Genomic DNA, 20628 nt, shown 5'->3' with positions numbered 1-20628 from the left:
TAAAACCAGGATTGTAAAGTTTTTAATACAATGTCATGTGTTGTCTGAGAGCCAATAATATGGATTTCGTGAAAAAAAGTCCAATGAAGATGCCATATTAAAACAAACTTCAAGTCTGTATGATTCCATTGATGAAAATCAACTAACGCTTTGTTGAATATGCTTTAAATGTTTTTAATGCATGTAGTAACTTATTACGGTGCGTTACATATTGTATGTGAACTTGTCTTAATATGTGTCACTCTTATGTCAACCATACTGTCAACGGATGAGTAATAATAAAGTTAGTCGCTTGTAAACTATTATATTTGTGTTCTGTGTTGTTAACACTGGACCTGTGTGTTTTATTTCCCGTATTTTTGTAGACTTGTGAAAAGCATTTGACACTGTGAATCACAAAATTTTGTTAAAGAAATTGGAAATGTATCGCATTCGCGGTATTGCTAAGAAACTGATTCAAAATTATCTTTCAAATAGATCGCAAGCCGTAAAAATAAATGCCACTCAAGGCATGACCAACCTTCATGGGCAACATATAGGAATAGTATAAGTGAAGATATTCACATATCTTAATTACTTCTGAAGTTATTATTAAAAATGTCCCATTAAGGAATAAAAAATTTGCACAGAAAAACTTGGTTAACTAAAAGTACAAAAACCTTCTTCTACGAAACTATTAGGTAAGAAATGATTTTTTTTTTGACTAACACCTTTTTAGGAAAATTCATATTATTTCGTAGAAATTTTCCTTTAAATAGTAAACATTTAACAAGAGGATTATAAAAAAATACGTCCTGACCAAAACTGGCGAAGCCACCCAAACCCTTAGCCCAGAATCATGTTTTTACCGTCAAATCAATCCTTAGGAACTAGTCTATATTATAGTAAAAAGATATGAAAATATTTTGTTTAGTTCAAATTAGATACAGGGTGTTTCAGAACTATGGGATCAAACTTCTAGGGGTTGTTCAGTGCAACAGTAGAATCCATTTGAGTATAGGAACCCATGTCCGGAAATGTGTCACTACGCCAACGGTGCTAAGACGCGTTTAAATTTAGAAAAAATATTAATTACCTAAATAGGATCTGATGCGTTTATTTTTACCTTTTGTATATGATACCATCACAACAAGGGTTAGTTCAGATGATAGGCGTTAGACGCGCGTTTTCCTAACGCGCGTTTTAAAATTATACCAACTACTAGTAGCTGTTCATATGGATCGCGCGATTCGAAATTTTACGAGCGTTCAATGCAAAAATTTCAAAGCGCGCGTTTGTCGGCGTTATCGCGCGCTTTGAAATACGGAATATTCCTATTATCTGTTAAGTTGAGACGCCAATTTTAATGCGTTCGGTTGTTTCATTGAGATCGTATTTCAGACCTCGTTAGTAGTCGTAGTGTTCAATTTGTTAAAGTACAGTAGCTAGGTATAAATAATAATTATTATTATGGAAAGTGAAGGATTTAATACTGATTTATTTATCGACGAAATTGAGAAGAGGCCTGCAATTTGGGACATGAATTCAAAGGAATATGCCAACAAAATTGCAAAAAGAAAGGCATGGGAAGAAATGGTTATGATTTTTTGCGATAATGACGTTACGGATGAAAAAAAGAAAATATTAGGTAAGCATATTATTATTTTCATTTCATGAATATACATTAAAATCATTCGATTTTGCCATTCAACTTTTCTTTCATTTATAAAGTAATTTGTAAACTTAGTGCGAATCATATCTGCATCCCGTACAATGCGTCCAGTGTGTGACCCTTTTAAATTTGTCAGTGGTGCTGTATTAAGTGTATCTTCATAACTGTAACCATCAATAATTCGTACGTAATTTTGCAAAACACATATGGCTTTAACGATTTTCTCCGCAAAGTCTATATTTACATCCAATGGTCTATGTAATATTCGCCACCTATTGCACATAATGCCGAATGTACACTCAATATAACGACGTGCCAGTGTTAAGCGATAATTGAACATTTTTTCGCATAAGCTAACATTTTTCCACCATATGGCCTCATCAAATTCTCCATCATTCTGAAAGCTTCGTCGGCTACAATAACATATGACAATTTATCTCCTTCATTTCCTGTTATTGACGCTGCAGGAGGAATATCCAGTGTCTTCTCAGTTAACTTTTTATATAACGTAGATTCTTTGAAAATTCCTGAGTCGCTGTCTTTTCCGTAAGCACCGATATCAACCCAAATGAAACAATAGTTAGCGTCACATAATGCCATTAAAACCAAAGAAAAATAGTTTTTATAGTTGTAATACATTGAACCCGAGTGCGCTGGTTGTATTACTCGTACGTGCTTACCGTCTAGTGCTCCGATACAGTTCGAGAACTTTGCATGTTTTTTCATATCCATTCGAAATTTCCATCCATTTCGCACTACTTGGTTGTTCCTTGACAAGATTTTTCAATGTATCCCATATTACTTGACATACACGTTGAATTATTCTAGATAAAGTAGATTTTCCAATTTTGTATCTGTAGTGTAGTTCTGCAATCGAACAGCCACTTGCTAAGTACCTGTAAAATCAAAAACAAATATTTTATCAGGGCCCAGTGGGTAAAAATCAGATAAAGTCTACCCTAGCAAAAGTTTATATTTTTCACTTTTTTACACATTTATTTACAACAAAATTTGAACCGCACGGACTTGAACAGTTTTCTAATAATATTATTCTTTTCAGAATCAACATTTCAAAAAAAGTGGAAAAGCTTGCGCGACAATTACGTAAGGGAGTCCAAGAAAATCAAAAGCTTAAAATCAGGATCAGGTGCTTCTACAAAAACAAAATATTTATATTTCAACAGACTAACATTTCTACAACCAACAATTTCAAAAAATGTTACGGACACCAACTTTGAAATAAACGATCGCGATGATCAGACCCCGAATACAAGTTTGGAAAATGTCAATGACTGTATTACAATTAAATATCCTAAGCAGAAACAAAGTGCGAAAAGATTAAAGCTCCATCCAGCTGATGAATATTTTGCTAATATCGTAGAAAAAATTTAAACAGAACAGAAACTGTACAAAAAAAAGAGGAGGAGGATGAAGATAAGTTATTCTGTCCATCCCTATATAGCGAGATTAAAAAAGTTCCAGAAAACTTGCGGTTAAAACTAAAAATTGACATTTATAACTTAATTTTACAAAAACAATATACGCAATTGCAACCGCTTAAGCCGATTTCCAAGAATGTCTATCCTGTTGAAACGCCATCATCAAGAAATTATCCATTCACATCCTACGGCGAACAATACAATACGAGTATGCCCCATTCTGGATATTCGCAATGTGGGTATAATACTAATCCGTATGATAATCGTTCATATTCACAGAAAAATAAGATTCATGCTCCTTGTACTGATGTACAAAATCAAGCGGCCACGGTCGTATCAGTTCCAGCTCCATCGCCATCACTTTCATCGACCTATACTAATGAAAACTCTAAGGATTCATCAGAAATCGATTTATTCGATATGTAAGAGATTATTACTCGAATATAGGCCATTTTAATTGAAAGTATTTTTAGTTACTGTTTGTTTTTATGTTTTTCTTGATATTGTTAATAATATTTTTAGTTTTCTTTGTTTTCTAGATGTTGCTGATGTTATTAGTTTGGGTTTTTATTTTGATTGTTCTGCGAACAAACCTATTATTAATGCAACTTTGGGAATTAAAAAATAGAAAAGTAATTACTTACCTTAGGGTAACAATGAGTTTTTCTTCTGGTGAAATGCAATACCTTATTGCATTTACAATCGGCTGCAATATCATGATTAATTTTCTCTAGCAAAGCGTCAAAAGATTTTATCGACATTCTAAAATAATTAAAAAACTTAGGTTCATAACTTGACTGAGACTTGGATAGAGAGTCACGTATACATTTAAAGTAAGTCTATTTCTTAAAATTGGATGAACCCAATATGCCTTTTCTCTTCTACGATGTCTCATTCTTCTATACGCAATCCACAAACATAGCTTCTTTCACATCCATTCTCGATGACCAACAAAATGATACTAACGCTCAATAAACGCAGTCATGTGTACAATCAGCATTTAAAATACGCGGGTTGAACGCGCCTCTAACGCCTATCATCTGAACTCAGCCTAACTTATTTATTTTTTTTTTATATTTGTTTGTCGTGGATTAACTTGCTACATATTATTATTTTTTTATTATTCAACTAATACTGAATGTAATTTATATTTCTATTTTAAATGTTATATGCATACTACATTTTAATGTATTTTTTTTCATATTTAAACTTTATTCTTTTACCAATAAACCCACAAACACGTCATTTAATTATGTTTTTTTTACAATATGACGGTCTTTACAAATGAAAAGTTTTTTTGCGACCCTGAACGAACCTTGGGAATAAAATAGGCATGGTTAAAATAATGCAATCGAATTGCCAATATTTCCTTACGATCCACTGTTTTGTTTTAAAATTCATCGTCAGGAACCCTCACAATATCTTAACTGACGCCTAAATTATGCCTCAAAATGACCACTAATGCACACAAACCTTTCTTTTGCATTATCATTAGGTTTAATCAACATTGTTATGTATAGGACAGTTCACATATGCTTTCCTTAATATAAGGAGCATGTGAAGCGTTTTTTTTTTATAATCGATGAACTGTCCTTTTTGTCATACTTTTTTTTCATAAAATGTATTCTTTTTTTTTATTTTGACAAATAAACGATTTGTATTTGTATATTGTATTGTATTTGGGTACTGGTTGACACAGTTGTTTTTAACTCAGAAAGTTTTAGTTACAATAAACTTAGTTTACAATAAACAGTTTTAGATACAATAAACTTAGGTTCTTGTATCAAACAGTTGAGTAAAAAATGTTGTTTCTTTTACTAAAAAAAATATTTCGAGATAATATTCTTAAAAATAATGTTCTTGCAGGTCTCTGAAAAAACTAAAGTTACAAGTGATATTGTCAATTTATGTAAAAGGTCCCATACACCTTGCGATTGCCTTAAAGAAAAAACCACCAACCAAGAAGAGGAAGAAGAAGTATGTAAAATATTCATAAAACTAAACGAAGAAGAACTACCTCAGGTAGAAGTGGTAAAAAGCGCGAGAGATTCGTCAGAGGGTGCGGGAGACAAAGTAAAATCCGTAAGCCTATAACTTAATAAGAAAACATTATAAGTTATAATTTTTTTTTGTTTAGAAACCGCGTGAAGACCGACCCTGCGCGAAGACTCTTAAAGAACAATTCGAACCCGTTAAGGAGAATCTTCGGCCCCAAGAAAAAACGAAACGTGTAGGATCCAGATCTGTATCAACTGAAACAGAACCGATTCACAGATTTAAGAAAACCGAAAAAAGAGAAACGAGGAAACCGAAATTACCTTCAGGCGAACGCAGTCCTTCAAAAAGACACCCCGGAACAGAAAAACCATTTAGGAAAGATCAGTCGTGGAAAGAGCATTTGAGCAAGAATTCCGTGTCTTCCAGTACTTCATATATGAGCCCACCTGACTTTTCCCGTCCTAATACTGTCAGCACCGACGGAAGCAAACAGTCTTTTTATAATTTAAGGCGCAAACCGCAACAAAGAAATATTTTTGGGTAAGTTTAATTAATTATTTTGCAATTAATTTAGTAAAGAATATTATCGACTTATAGTGTTGGAAACGTTTTGTTTGGACTTTTTAGATTTATAATTTTGCAAATAAATGAAATATGTGGCAAAATGGTGAGTGCATCGGAATAGAATAAAAAAAATGGTGATTGACTTTGACATGGATTTAGATCGACATGTATTGAATTGTATTTTCTAAAAAACTCTCCATAAGTAAAATAAAAAATTAGGTAATTTTCAAAAATCGGAGCATGAGTAAGGGTTGAAATAAAATTCTAAGTATTAAATTAAATCATTAAAAGTAGAATTTTAATAAAATGCCTCATTTTTAACACAAGTCAAAATGTCCAAGCTTTAGTTGATTTCTTTTTATCATATATAATAAATGTATTTTGACAGGCACATATCCTAAACTGTGGAAAATTGCACAAATTCCATAAATCTGGTGAAAAAATCAATATTTGTAAAAACAGACCCATATCACTGCTAAAAATTTTTAAAAAATTTACTTATTTCCAACTAACTACTAACTATTTTTCTTGAGGTTATGAATTATTTAAGAGGGACATAATATGTAATGTCAGGGGTCTTAAACGATGTTTTCAGATTCCAAAGATTTTTTTTCATTACATTCATTGACTAACCAGATCTTCAGAGAGGAATCTTTCCAGAAATGACGAAGAACGGGTTAGCGTAATACATCAACTTCTTTATTAGTTTCTTGTTGGAACTTGTGTAAATAATAATATAATAGTAATAATCTTTATTCAAGTATAAGTATATACAATATACATATATAATGAAAAGGCAAGAGTGCAGTTGAACATAATTTGTTCAGCTGATTTATACACTTATCCTTAATAGAGAGTAGACATACACTTCTTTAATAAAATATAAAAAAGATCCTAAAGCTAACAAATTCAAGAAGAAACATTATTTTTTTTTATAATATATCATAAAACTAGAAGATGTGTGGGTACAAGATTTGATTATTGGCGGAATTAGCTATTAAATCAAGAAGATTGGGACAAGGACGAGTCTTTTAATATGGTTAGACAAAGCTGAAATAGAGCAGAGTTGTAGGTCAGAGGGTAGACTTAAAGGCTTTAGCTAGGTCATATGTAAAAGATCTCTCGAATTTGCGGATTAATGTCTAGGTATGATGATCCCATCAAATCGCAAATTAAGGGTATTAAACATCTGTCCTGAATGTGATTTTTTGAAACAAATATTGAGGAGACTTTAACTTTATTATTTTATGATACAATACCCATCTATGAATGAAACGTCCCTGTTTCATATTTACCGAACCGGTGACCTCTAGTTTATGACTTGCTGGTTGTCTACGGGAATACCATGAATAAATCCTAAACAATATTTTTGAACTCATTCTATTTTCTCACAATACTTTGCAGTTAAACAAGGTCTATAAACAGCATCACAGTGATTAAAAATAGAGAGAACCATTAAATTGCATAAAACTTTTTTAGTTTTTTGATTAAGGAAATGTCTGGAGTTATATAAGGCACGTAGATTCCCTATACATTTTTGAATGCACATAAAAATATGTTTTTCAATCCTTAATTTGCTATCTAAAATAAGCCCCAAATTTTTGCATTATGTTTTCATAGGAAGAATCTTTAAGATAACTCTTATTATCTTAAAGATCCTTTAAGTCATCTTAAAGTCAGATGTTTTACATCAATAGGCCTGCCAAAAAACATCACAAAGGGTTTACTTGGGTTCAAGTGGAGAGCATGGTCTTTAGAAATTGTGTATAGTGTGTTTAGATCTTCAGTTACAGGGAGACAACAACAGGAGCCAGTAACGAGGTACTTTTTATTTTGCAGTATTTTAAAAATTTAGAAAATTGGGAAGTATATAAAATTGGTCTTAAAATTGCCCCTGAGGGACACCTAAATTAACGCCAGGATAATATGATTTATTGCCATTCAAAACCACCCTTTGCTGGCGATTCATAAGATAATTTTGAATTAATCTGATGAAAACCAAGATATTCCAAGACTAGTAATAACGTATCATGGTATATGGTATCAAATGCCTTGGAATAATCGAGTAGAACCAGAATAGTACAATTACCTTTATCAATAGATCTAAAAATGTCATCCGTTACATTAAGAAGGCCCATTATTATTAAGAAGAGTTTACATTAAGAAGAGTAGCACAACTGTGACCTTGTAAATAACATCAGGACTATAGGCATAGAATTTTTTATGAATACTAGTTAAAATTGGGGAATGATCCAGAATATGGAAAATTTAAAAAACCCTTGGGTATGAGCCACAGAGAAGTTTGTCTTTTTTCTGTTTATCAGGTTTACTAAAGAGGTTCCTGATGGTGCAAACAGACTTTGCAAAACGCCGATTTTAAGCTCTGTACTTTTATTAAGTTTTTTTTTTTTTTTAAACCAAAGACTAATAAACTTTTTACAGAGCTAATTTGGATTAAGATTGGCGTTTTTTCATAATGGACGATTTAGAGATTTTTTTTTTATTTCAAAAGTAGGAACAAGGTATTTTGTCAAGAATCCGATGATAGCTTCAACATGTCGCAATTTCCAATAAAATAAAAAAATATAGACTCAATTTTTTTTCATCAATTCAATAGGGATTCAAAGATTCCTGGGCAAATTTTATTAATTAATTATTTAAAATATTCAAAGAAATTAATGGAAACATATTCATCTTGGACTATAGAACTAGTCAATTGGTGAAAGAGCCGGCAAAATATGTAATAAAAAAATCATGAGTCACAGAGTAGTTTTTTTTGTTCATGTTTGTTTAAATGCGTTTAAATATTTATAGCAAAATGGTGAATGCACCAGAATAAAATAGGAACATTGTGAATGGTGTTAACTTAAGTATAGAATCTCAAGAATTAAATTAAATAATATTATTACATTATTCTAAAATTTAAGTAAAAAAGGAACATTTCATTAAAAAAACCCGACAATTGAAAAAGATTTATTCACGAAATGTATTCTTAACTATTCTATAATACTACTCTTCCACATGACCATAAAGAAATTATTTTCCGATCATTTGCAATTTTAGTCCTATAAAAACACACCCTTCCAGATCGTCCGACCTCAGAACGTTCCTAGAAGCATCCGCCGACCAGCACCGCCTCAGCACAAACAAAAACCTTCTGACGTACGTGAAACGACTGCTCAGCATGTCAAAGAACAGCGTGGACGAGTTGGGCGTGTCGTCCAGTGACGTCCAGACACCGAGTCAGAGTGTGATCGAGATTGAAACTAATAATCCGCTGGCCCCCCTGCAAAAGGTTGTCGATTTGATTAACAGGAAAACATTGGATTTAGCTAAAGAGTTGAACGCCTCCGAGGAAACTCCAGACGTACCGCCGAACTCTTTGGCTAATATGTCCGGTGAATCAGGAAAGAGGACACATTTAGGTAATTGCACCAATAGACGTCTCTTAACAATAAAAGGTTACATAGATTGGGATATAAAACCATTATTAGCCCTTTAGTGTCGACCGTTTTCTGACGACAAGCCTCAGCTTTGTATACAGAGTGTTTTACTCAGCGTGGATCGCGGCTATGTCCAGGGAACTATCAATCTGATATCATTGGAATTTTGTTTTGATATTATAAAAGTGGCCAAGAGAAGATACTAGAATTAATTTTTTAGTTCTAAATTTGACCACTAGGGGGCCTGATTAAAAAGTCAGTAATTCAATTCTACTTTTCTCCGAAAAATGTCACGTTAAGGTACCTTTTTTTTTTAACATAATTGGAAGCTTGGAATATTTTCCATCATTTTGATCAAAGTTTCATTATAAATAGTACCGACCATCATAAAGTAGGGGAAGGTAGTGAAAGTGTTATTGTTTAAATGTCTATAACTTTTAAAAGGCTTATCCGATTTTGTTGAATTTGGGCTTGTTTAAAAGTGAAATGTAAGTATTTTTAAATATGATATCTAGTAGTAACGCGAAAGTTTTTAGTAAAATTGGTAGGAGGCGACATTTGAAGTAAAAAACTGTTACTTTGATTTTTCCACAAAAATTTAAATGTCACGGTATAATTTTGATGAGGAGAATCGAAAAGTAGATTAAATTTACTAGAAAAAATGTGTAAAGCGCAGTCTATCTTTTTTACTTTTCGAGTTATTATTGAAATAGAATTTTTAACGATTTAAACACTTGGCATTAATAATTTTTGGCATCTCCCTTTGCAATCTATCTAAGCATCGAACTAAATAAAACTCCAAATTATGTAAAAAGGCCAAATTTCCAAAAATTCTAAAGGTATTGTAATAAAATGGTAATTATTTTAATTTAAACATCATAATCCTAATCTAATTACAATTACGTGAGGTAAATCTAGATAGATGTGGAAAATCATCGACAGATTTCCATGGAGATCAACAAATGTAACTGCAAATAATAATTTTTGACAGTTGCTTGAAGTTGACGTTCCATGACATGAACAACATCAGATATCGTACCAGCAGGACGGCGCCACATGTCATAGTACGGTTGAAGTAAAGCAATATCTTGAGAATATCTTTAATAGAAGGTTCATGCATAGATATTCCAATATTTTTTGGCCAGCTAGGTTGCCAGATTTAATCCCATTAGATTTTTTCTTATGGGGTATTCACAAACGTAGAACATTAGGAAACAATGATTACGAAAACAATTCAGGGTATAACTCCGAATACAATCTGAAATGTATCGAGGAAATTTTCTTCTTGAATGGAAACCTGTTTTGTAAGAGAAGGTGGATACGTTGAAGCAATAGTGAGTTGATGATAAACTTACACACTTGTTAGCCAATTAACATTATTAGCACTGTATACAATGTATTTGTTCTAAAATAAATTATTTTGTTATTTATCAATTATTTTAATGCATCATCAAAATAATGCAATATGGAGGTTAAGAACATACAGGTTATCAATTTTTTAAGGAATAAAAATATAACTGATTAAAGTTTTTAAAGTTCTTGAGATAAATTCATCAATTCATATACCTCTTAGACGACTGGAAAAAATTAATAATTGCATTTTAGATTTTGGACCAGGCAGAATTTTTTATAAAGATTTTTTTCTTAAGTTTATAATAAAAAAGTTTTCGATATGGTGCGAACTTAAGTGGACAAGTTTTCAATTAAAATGCTTATTTAAAAAAAATCTCAAAAATCTAAAAAACCTGTGAAGTTACATATTTTTTGTCCTAAATAACATTACGATTTTTTTTACAAACATTTATAAATTTTTTCTTTTTATTTTTGCAGTTTACTTTATAACGTAATACCTTCTCAAGTAAAAATGCTTTACCCTGTTTATACTGGACTTTTTTTAATGTTAAATTCAAATGTAATATACTTATTCTAATAAATAAAAGATAAAATAATATTATTTACTAATATAATATATATTTTAAGTCAAATTTACAAATTACGATAGGTTTTGTCTTCTTCGACGGTTAGGTTTTGTGGTTCATAATCTCCTCAGGTAAGGTCAGTTGGGGCAAAAGCGATCACCCACCCTAAAAATCAAACCATGTGCAATAGTAAAATTGGATATAAATTAACGATATCCTACAACGTTTGGCAACGACGGATACTAGTACCCGCCACGAACCGGGCCGAATTTTTACGTTAGTTGATTATTGTCTGCGGTGGCGTCCGTTATACTAATGAAACGAGTACATGCGTTTTTTTTTAAACAATTTTCGTGCCAATATTTTTTGTGACTATTTGTGCTTGATATAGTTAAGGTAAGTCTTTTGGTGCATATATTGTCATTTGATATTGCTTGTTATGTTTTCTTACCCAGTTCACAGAATATAAGTAAGGTCGCACTTGCCCCTATTTTTTTTTTAAAACAAAATTAACATTAACTTAAATATTGTTCTTCTTTTCAGATAATTAAAAATGGTACGGAATTACAAGAGGAAAAGCACACGGGGTAGTACTTATAGTAAAGAGGACCTGCAGCGGGCAGTCAATGAAATAAAGGCATCTGTTTTAACATATCGCATGGCCAGTAAGGCTTACAAGATATTTGAAACAACATTAAAATATCGTGTTAAAGGGAAAAGAGGCATAACAAGTTTAAGTTACGGTCGACACACTGATTTAACCCTAGAGGTGGGTAAAAGATTAGCGACAAGTCTTGCTACCATGGAAAAATGGGGGTTTGGACTATCCAGAACCGAGGTATTGAATCTTGTACAGCAGTATGTCAAGGCAAATAATTTAAAAACGTAATTTAAAAATGATAGGCCGGGTTCCGACTGGTTTATTAATTTTCGAAAAAGAAATGGACTTTCCATTAAAAAACCTCAAAGCGTAGAAATCGCAAGAAAAAAATGCGTCGACCCGTTTATTATACACCATTATTTTGATCTTCTACAATCTACATTAGATGAGTTTCAATTAGATACTAAACCACACCAAATATGGAATCTGGACGAGTCAAGTTTTACAACCGATCCCTCCAAAACAAAAGTTGTTGGAAAAATTGGTGTTCCGTCTACAAGAACAACTAGTGGACCAGGTCGTGAAAATACTACCGTTCCACAAAATCGTACGCTGCCACAAAAAAAGGCTGGATGGAGACCGATGTTTTTGAAAATTACTTAGAAAAGACGCTTTTTAATGCTTTAGGACCAGAACGACCAGCACTTTTGATTTATGATGGCCACTCCACTCACATAACTATTAACATAATCGAAAAGGCCATTGCAGAAAATATAATAATTCTTAAGCTATCTCCACATTCTTCACATTTGCTTCAACCGCTTGATGTATCAGTATTTAGATCCCTTAAAATCACTTGGGATGCTAAGCTTGTAGACTGGCAAAGAAAAAAACCCTGGTATGAAGATTCCAAAAAAGGAGTTTTGTCATCTAATAGGGAAAATGTGGGCCGAAGCCAGTGCAGAAATAATAAAAAATGGGTTTAAAAAAGCCGGAATTCCTCCATTTAATAGGGATATTATAGCCGACGAAATTTATGATCCTGAAGCTCTTAAAGGTGGAAGGCTTTAAGGATTCAGCCACAAACTCGCAAAATACTTCAAACCCTTTCTGCATCTATTTCGAACCATGAGTCTTTACCTATTGTAACGGTGCCAGGAGAAATTGAAGAACTGCAAAATGAGTCCGATATAAATACTAATGTTTCCGCAATTTCTTTTGAGAGTTTATTGCTCGACAATATGAAAAGACCGGTTCAATCATCAGGTGAAAAAAAGAGAAAAAAGAAAGTTTGTCATGGTGCAAAAGTTATAACAAGTGAGGAGGTGTTGGAACGTCTAAAAACAAAGCAAAAACAAAGACCAGCAGATCAGAACCACCTCAGAAATTGTTCGACGCTGAAGATGAATTTCCACTCTCCAAGTTTATAGAAGTACCTGCAAATAAAAACAAAAAAAATTATATTAGACTTTAAGAAAAAAAAGACGTGCTTTAAGTGATACCTCTTCTGAAGAAGACCTAAGTGATGTTCCTCTTTAAGGTAAAGATGACTTGGATGACATTGAATCTTTTGAAGATTTTTTACAAAATGATGAAGATTTGCTTATCTTTTCTAAAGCCATTTCTAGTGTAGAAGCTAATGACTGGGTGCTTGTAAAGTTTTTAGGAAAAAAAAATTAAACATTATGTGGCTCAGGTAATCAAGGTAGAACACGAAGAGGTTACCGTTAAATCCTTGAGAAACAGCAATTTTCTTAAGAACAAAACCGTTTTTATCTTTCCTTTAATCGAGGATATTTCAGATGTTCAGAAGGCTGATATTATTTCGATTTTGCCTGATCCAGTATTTGGTCGAAGGGGTGAAGTAAGTTTTGCTATTTCGTTTGACAGTTACAATATTCAATAAATTAACCATTTACTGATAGTTTAAAAAAAAACATATATTTTTAGAAATAATTTTTACGTTCCTTAATTATTTTTGTTAGTTCCTGAAGTTATGTGAATTTAGAAATAAAATTGTTAATTTTGTAAAAAAAAAATTAGTTTAACAGTAAAAGATAAAATTAAGCAGTAAAAACCACATAAAAACTTACAGTGTGAACAAAAAAAACTATCTGCCCTACTTAAAATATTAAAAAAAAAAAATTGGTTCTTTAAGTGTTACTAATACAAAAAGTGGCCGTACTTGCCCCAACTCACCTTAATTCTTCAATTCCAGACAATTCACTATTTTGTTCAAAATCTGTATCACATTCTGATTCGCTACCAGTTCTATCTACATTAATAAGAAGCTGATCTAGTCAACAATGTCTATGTCATGGTTCTTTTGAAATATCTTCTGCTTTTTGCATGTTATAGATACAGGAAGTGAATATAGAATGGTAAGAGCATGCTCTTACCGCATAAAACGGAAATAGAAGGAAAACTCTCCACAAACGAGGAACTAGCAGCAATGAAAGTGAAATACCAGAAAGAAATTACAAAAAGATCACCGCCAGTGCAAATTATTGACAATATATGGATAATAATCAACAAAGTAAAGAATTAAGTCATGCATTTATGCCGCAACTATAAAAATGTACTCAAGGGTAGTCGAACGAAAACACTTAAAACTAAGCGCTAATACCACCCAACTAATGAGATAAAAAAGAGATTGAATAATCTGTATATTGAACAAAAGAATTAAAAGGGTGTGTACTCCAAGAATCTAATCTTACCTAATTCATTGGGTTCTGACAAAATCAGTCATGTTGACGTCAACGGAAAACTCAGAACCGCATTTAATGTTTTATAACTTAGAATAAACTATACGTGATTTGTTACATGAAAATGCAGCTTAAACATCATGACTGTATTATGGTTTATTTCATTGTAAATGTGAATTTTGCACAGATATACATAATTTTTATTTCTTACTACAAAAGGCTATTTATTTATATTATAATAGCGAAATAAATTTTTACATGTTACGTGCCAATTTTTCCGAGAATCTAGAAGACTGGTCTGTATCCAAATTTTTATAAAAACGAAACTTTTAGATTAGGACTGGCTTTACAATAATTAAATTAACTATTTTTTTTCTACAGCCAATGGTTTTTGAAATAACTCAAATTTTTCTTGCCGGCGAGGCTCAAATGACCCAAATTTTGACAAAAATCTCAAATCCTAAGGTCCAGATGCAAGACTCTAAAGAAATGAACCAAATGCTTGGTTTGGTTAAGAATAAACACAATTTATAACGAATATTCTTCTGAATTTTACTTTTTGTTTCACGAGAATAAGCCAATTAGACTTTAAAATGAGGGATCACCTTAAAGATCAAACAGCAAATTACTGAAATATATATGAAAAGTACCTTAAAAGATCACTTGAAATGCCTGGATTAACATTAAAAATTATGTTTTATGCCAGACTTTCAAATTATAATTTCCCATATTCCTGGAAAATATAAAAAATTTATTTTAATGCACAAAGGCAGAGGAAGGGTAAATTTTAAATTTGATTATAAGTGTTACCTACAGTGGAAATACGTATGATTTTTGAGCAAAGGAAAATTGGAAATTGCAGATTTCGGCTTCAGATTCTCAATTTTTAATTTCGGAATGAGAGCAAACTTGGCGCCTACCCAACATGTGGGTATTTTTTTGTGTTTGGTCGTCTTACTAAATAAATATATGTTTCAACGTTATGCCAGAAACAATTTTAACATGATACAGAAGACATTTTTTATTACTTGAAAATAATATAATTAATAACATTGTCCAGGATTTAAAATATTAATTTCCCAAATTCCTGGAATATATTAAAAATTTATTTTAAAGCCCAAAGACATAAAAATTGACAATTGCAGATTTTGCCTTTGGTTTCTTAATTTTTAATTCCGGAATAAGAAGAAAATTGGCGCCCAACATGTGCCAACAATTTCCATTTTTTGTCGAGTGAAAATTCTTTAACAAAATCATCACAGTATCCCACAACTTCATTAAAATTAAACTTCACGTTTTTGTTTACCACATTTCCCTATAATTCAGCCCAAACTAACTCAATTGGGTTTAGATCTGGTTGATGTGGTGGTGATCGTAAAACGTCATGACCTTTGGCCACAGTTCTTGATTTTAAATCAGATTCTCCATGACCCACTTTTTATAATTTTCTCATGATTATAGTCGCCACTTGTGGTATTTGATTCCAACTTACGTATAAGTCAAAAGAAATTTTGGCTTCTCCAGCCACCACTTCAATTACCATAAAATTTAGTAAATTACTAATTATTTCACGACTTCGACCGATTAATAATTTATTTTACTTTTAAATTTAAATTTTCACCTGTCACTATCACTTAATTGATCTCGATTATAACAGTCGGCTATAATACTGCCACGTAAACTAACAGGCCTCTACGACCGCACCTGTTTAAATGAGCCACTGTCTTCGTCAAAGGGTTTTGCCACTACACATCCCAATTTCATATTAGATATGGTTAAGTTTTAATTATTTTAATTATTCTTAGATAATTCGGACCATGTGCCAGAACGAGACAGTAACGGAAGCTCGGTGGAGAAAACCAAAGAATTAATATTGGCCCAATACGCGGACGTGACCGACTCTTGCGCGAAACGTATCGAACGTTTGGCCGCGATGATCGAGCAACTAAGACAGGAAAAGATGCGGATGTTGCAGAGTCCACCGCTACAAGAAGAAGTTCAAGTAGAAGAGCAAGAGGAGCAGCGGTGTGATGCCTCTTGTGGCGGTAATACTATGACCGCCGTGCCTTTGCTCACACCTAATTTTAGCGATAAGGAGAATTCGACCAGGTTAGTTATTAGTTATTATAAAATAACTATACATGGTGTTGCACCCCCAGGCGGGACATAGGAAATCCCATGTAATTTTTAATAGGGTCGAATATTGACTCATCTAATTATGTTAGAGAAAAAATGTATTATAGAGTAATTTAAAGAGCACTAAAATCTGCAACCAACAAGATAACTTTTAATTTTGTGGCTTTGTCCGTTTAGAAGTTATTGGCGAAAATCTTCGTGAAAATTTTGGCTTTTTGTCGCCCCGTACATACAGGTATAGCTAAGTTGAGAAAGTTAGGTAAAAGTAAACCAAGTAATGTTGTCATGATAAAATTGTAGTTTTAATTAAATTAATATTAAAAATTCGTATAATCGTACACGTGCACACAAATTATTGTAATATAAAGCATGAAATATTTAAAAAAAAACTTGTAAACTTTAAGACTTTACTTTTTAATTAAAAATAATTTATTAAATCTCTAAAATATTAACTTTAAAAATGTTATTGCAAAGGTTCAAATATTACTCCGTAAGCCGCTAACCAATGACCCGCACAGTCTTAAAACTTATTTCTAACATTTGCAAATTAATAAACTGAAATTTTGTTACATTCCATCGAAATCACATTTTTTAAATGGCCTGCAGAAAAAAATTGGGAGGAGAGAGATCAGGAGACCTCGGAGGCCAATAACATTCCCATTGAAAGCGTTATTTAGATATTACCGAACAGCAAGTGTAGTATGCGCCGGGCAACCAAACCTCTTGATTTTCCCCAGCAAGATCATTTTTCTCAACTAGTTCTAAATAATAATTTGCATTTAAATTTCCATTGAGAATGAATAGTCCGAAAATCCCCGCCCAAACATTAACCGTCTGTGGTGTATGCATCTGTGAAGTGAATGCATCTGTAAAGCCAATATTTCTTTTAAAATCCCTATCCATGTTTGCCCTTTCCATCATATCCAAACGGAACACCTGCCATCGTAATTCATCCCAATCTTTAAGCTCCTGCTGCCTCTCATATTTGTACGAGAAATATTTCTGATTTCTTAAAGCCGGAAACGCAGTTGTATGATCAATGCCCATGATCTCTCTAAGATTTATTGTACTTACTTTACCTTCATTTCCTTCCACATGTAAAAACACCTGCAAGTCTCTAGCATTTTCTTCGTTTTCTTGCCTTGGATGATTGTTTCGTTCATTGTATGGCTCACATTTGCAATTATTTACTACAGCTCTATTAACCTTCTTTAGTGCTGCGTCTACTTCTGGCTATGATATTATCTCCATCACAGAAACTTGGCTCCAAAATGATATACTTGATGGTGAAATCCTTCCCAACTCATACGTAATGTACCGTTCTGACAGAAGAGCTGACCTTGGTGGTGGTGTTCTACTGGGGATTCTGAACCACCTCTCCTCGGAAGCCCTCGACCTCTCTGCGATCAGCCAAGAAATACCGGAAATCGACCTAGTAGGATGTAGAGTCAAATTTAATCATTTCATACTGTATATTTTTGTATTGTACGTTCCTCCTTCCATCGACTCCGTGCAATTAGAACACTTTCTCGAAGCCTTTTCTATGGTTAATGTAATCTATTCTGAACATGTGATTATCCTGGGAGACTTTAATCTCCCCACTTATATTGAACACTCGGTATCTCTCAATAGTAAACATCAACTTCTAAGTAATTTTTTTGATTTCTTAAACTATAAGCAATTCAATAACGTGGTAAATAACAATCTTCGCTGTTTGGATTTAATCTTTGCAAGTTTTAATATCTCTGTACTTAACAGCGGTGCATCTCTTGTCCCGGAGGATACCTACCATCCTTCTCTGTCATTTGAATTCCATGCAGGCCTTCTCTCTCAATAACCTACCCCTTAATAAAGCTGAAATAAAGGAATTTAATTTAAGAAAGGCTAATTTTCCGCTTTTGTATCAGCTGCTGCTAGATACTGATTGGTCGCTTGTCATGGTGCAGCAGGACGTCAACTCTGCATGTGATGTTTTTTATGATATACTGAACAACACTTTCGCTAGTTCGGTACCCTTCAAGGTAAAACGTAAAAGACGTTTCCCTCCCTGGTTTTCGGGGGACATAATTCGTAATATATATAAAAAGGAAGGAGCATTTCGTGATTTTAAGATTTCCAAGTCTAATCATCATCTAGAGATATTTAGATCTTTGCGCAAGACAATTAAAGCTCTAACTGCACAAGCCTACAAAATGTACATCCATAGTATTGAAAACAAAATAACCCCCGATTCGAGTGAATTTTGGTCTTTTATTCGAAGCAAACGTAATCAGTCTCAAATCCCCGGCTCAATGAAGCTTTCTAACCAATCATACAATACGCCTGACAGCATTGTGTCCGCTTTTGGAGATTATTTCAGGAGTGTATACACGAACTCACTTCCCAGCGATCATCCTGTCGTCTCTGAACCTCCCTTAACTTGCATAGACGTCGTCGCGCTCGCGGCTACCGACATTATAATGGCGAGCAAGTGTCTTAAAAGCAAAATGACCTCTGGCCCAGATCTAATTCCTAGTTTGTTACCTAAGGACTGCTCTGTTGCACTTACAGACCCTCTGCTCCACATTTTTAATCTGATCCTTAACACAGGTATTTTTCCCCATATTTCAAGCAAGGCAAAGTTTGCCCTATCTTTAAAAAGGGCGATGCTGGAACAATAGAGAATTACCGCCCTATATCCATTCTGTGCAATTTCTCAAAGTTATTCGAGTTGGCTCTTTATAAATAAATTTTTCCCAACCACGATCAACATGGCTTTGTTTCTGGCCGCTCATGTACTACAAACGTAGCATTCTTCTCTCAGTTTGTGTGCTAAGCACTTAATGATAGAGGTCAAATCGATGTTATCTACACAGACTTTCAAAAGGCTTTTGACCAGATTGACCACTTCATCCTATTAAATAAGCTTGAACGCCAGTTTGGATTCTCCGATCGCTTGATAAAGCTCCTTAACTCCTATTTAGTTGACCGCTCTCAGTTTGTAGTGGTCGAAGGCTTTAGATCTGCTTGTTTTTCACCCACCTCTGGAGTTCCTCAGGGCTTTAACTTGGACCCCCTTCTCTTTAACGTTTTCGCTAATGACTTGATCTCCACCCTCAATTGCTCTCGGTTAGCATATGCTGATGACCTAAAGCTTTTCCATAGGATTGACTCTATAGCAGATTGTGGTCAACTGTAAGAGAAAATCAATACTGTACACCATTGGTGCACTTTAAACCGGCTTAACCTTAATGTTTCCAAGTTTAATGTGGCCAGCTACTTTCGAATCAAAAGTCCAGTTGTCTTTAATTACTCAGTTAATGGAGAGTCTCTGGCAAGGTCTACCTGTTTTAAGGATCTTGGAGTCACGTTTGAACAAAAATCTCTTTTATCCCTCACATCGAAGATACTGGAGCTACTCGCATGCTGAGCTTTATTATTAGAAATTGCAAACTTTTTTCGAACACTGCCACTGCCAAAACTCTCTACTAGGCATTTGTTAGATCCAGGTTGGACTACAGCTCCCTCATTTGGTCTCCCATTTATAACCAGCACATTCACCTATTAGAATCAGTGTAACGGCGATTCCTTAAATGTTTGGCATTTAAGGATGATGAAGTCTATCCTCCAAGGGGTTTTGACCATAACCTGCTGCTCTCTAGATATACTGAACGGTCACTTGCGAAGAGGAGAGAAATGCATTCGGTGAAATTCTTGTTTAATTTACTTAACCATAAAATTGACTGCCCATCCCTTTTGCAAAGGATTTGCTTTCATATACCACGCCCAGGATCTAGACAGTGTCCAGCTTTTAACTTGGACACAGCCAGGTCCAACATTCTGTACCAGAGTCCTATTCACTTTATGTGTCAAAACTTTAACACTATTGCTGATTCTTGTGACATTCACCATGACAATTTGGCACTTATTTTGAGTCACCTGCGTATGGAGGGTGGGGGAGGCTAGGTTATTTAGTTATTTAGTTTTTTTTATTTAGTTTTTAGTTATTTAGTTTTTAGTTTGAATACATTTATTTACTCATTTTTTTTCTGCTCTTTTTATTTAAATTAATTCTTGATTCTTATCCTAATTTAGTGTTGATTTTTTATTATTTATTTTCTCAAACTCACTACTTTTTTTATTATTTAGCAATTCTTTTATAGTTTAGTTGCATGAATCTAATACAGTTCATG

General features: G+C 33.3%; 1 protein-coding gene across 2 annotated transcripts in view; it reads left to right on the top strand.

Moving 5' to 3' along the window:
* Positions 1-20628, top strand: part of LOC126739385 (uncharacterized) — a 51764-nt gene that overhangs the window by 24061 nt on the left and 7075 nt on the right. Inside the window, exons 10-13 of one of the 2 annotated variants that reach the window (XM_050445043.1) lie at positions 4957-5163; positions 5228-5628; positions 8740-9077; positions 16126-16429. In XM_050445043.1, the coding sequence (XP_050301000.1) occupies positions 4957-5163; positions 5228-5628; positions 8740-9077; positions 16126-16429 (1250 nt within the window). Of the gene's footprint in view, positions 1-4956; positions 5173-5227; positions 5629-8739; positions 9078-16125; positions 16430-20628 lie in introns of both variants that reach the window. The other variant, XM_050445042.1, reaches the window with a different exon arrangement.

The sequence above is a fragment of the Anthonomus grandis genome, chromosome 8 (assembly GCF_022605725.1).
Source record: "Anthonomus grandis grandis chromosome 8, icAntGran1.3, whole genome shotgun sequence".
NCBI lineage: Eukaryota > Metazoa > Arthropoda > Insecta > Coleoptera > Curculionidae > Anthonomus > Anthonomus grandis.
This window is presented reverse-complemented; position numbering and strand designations above follow the sequence as displayed.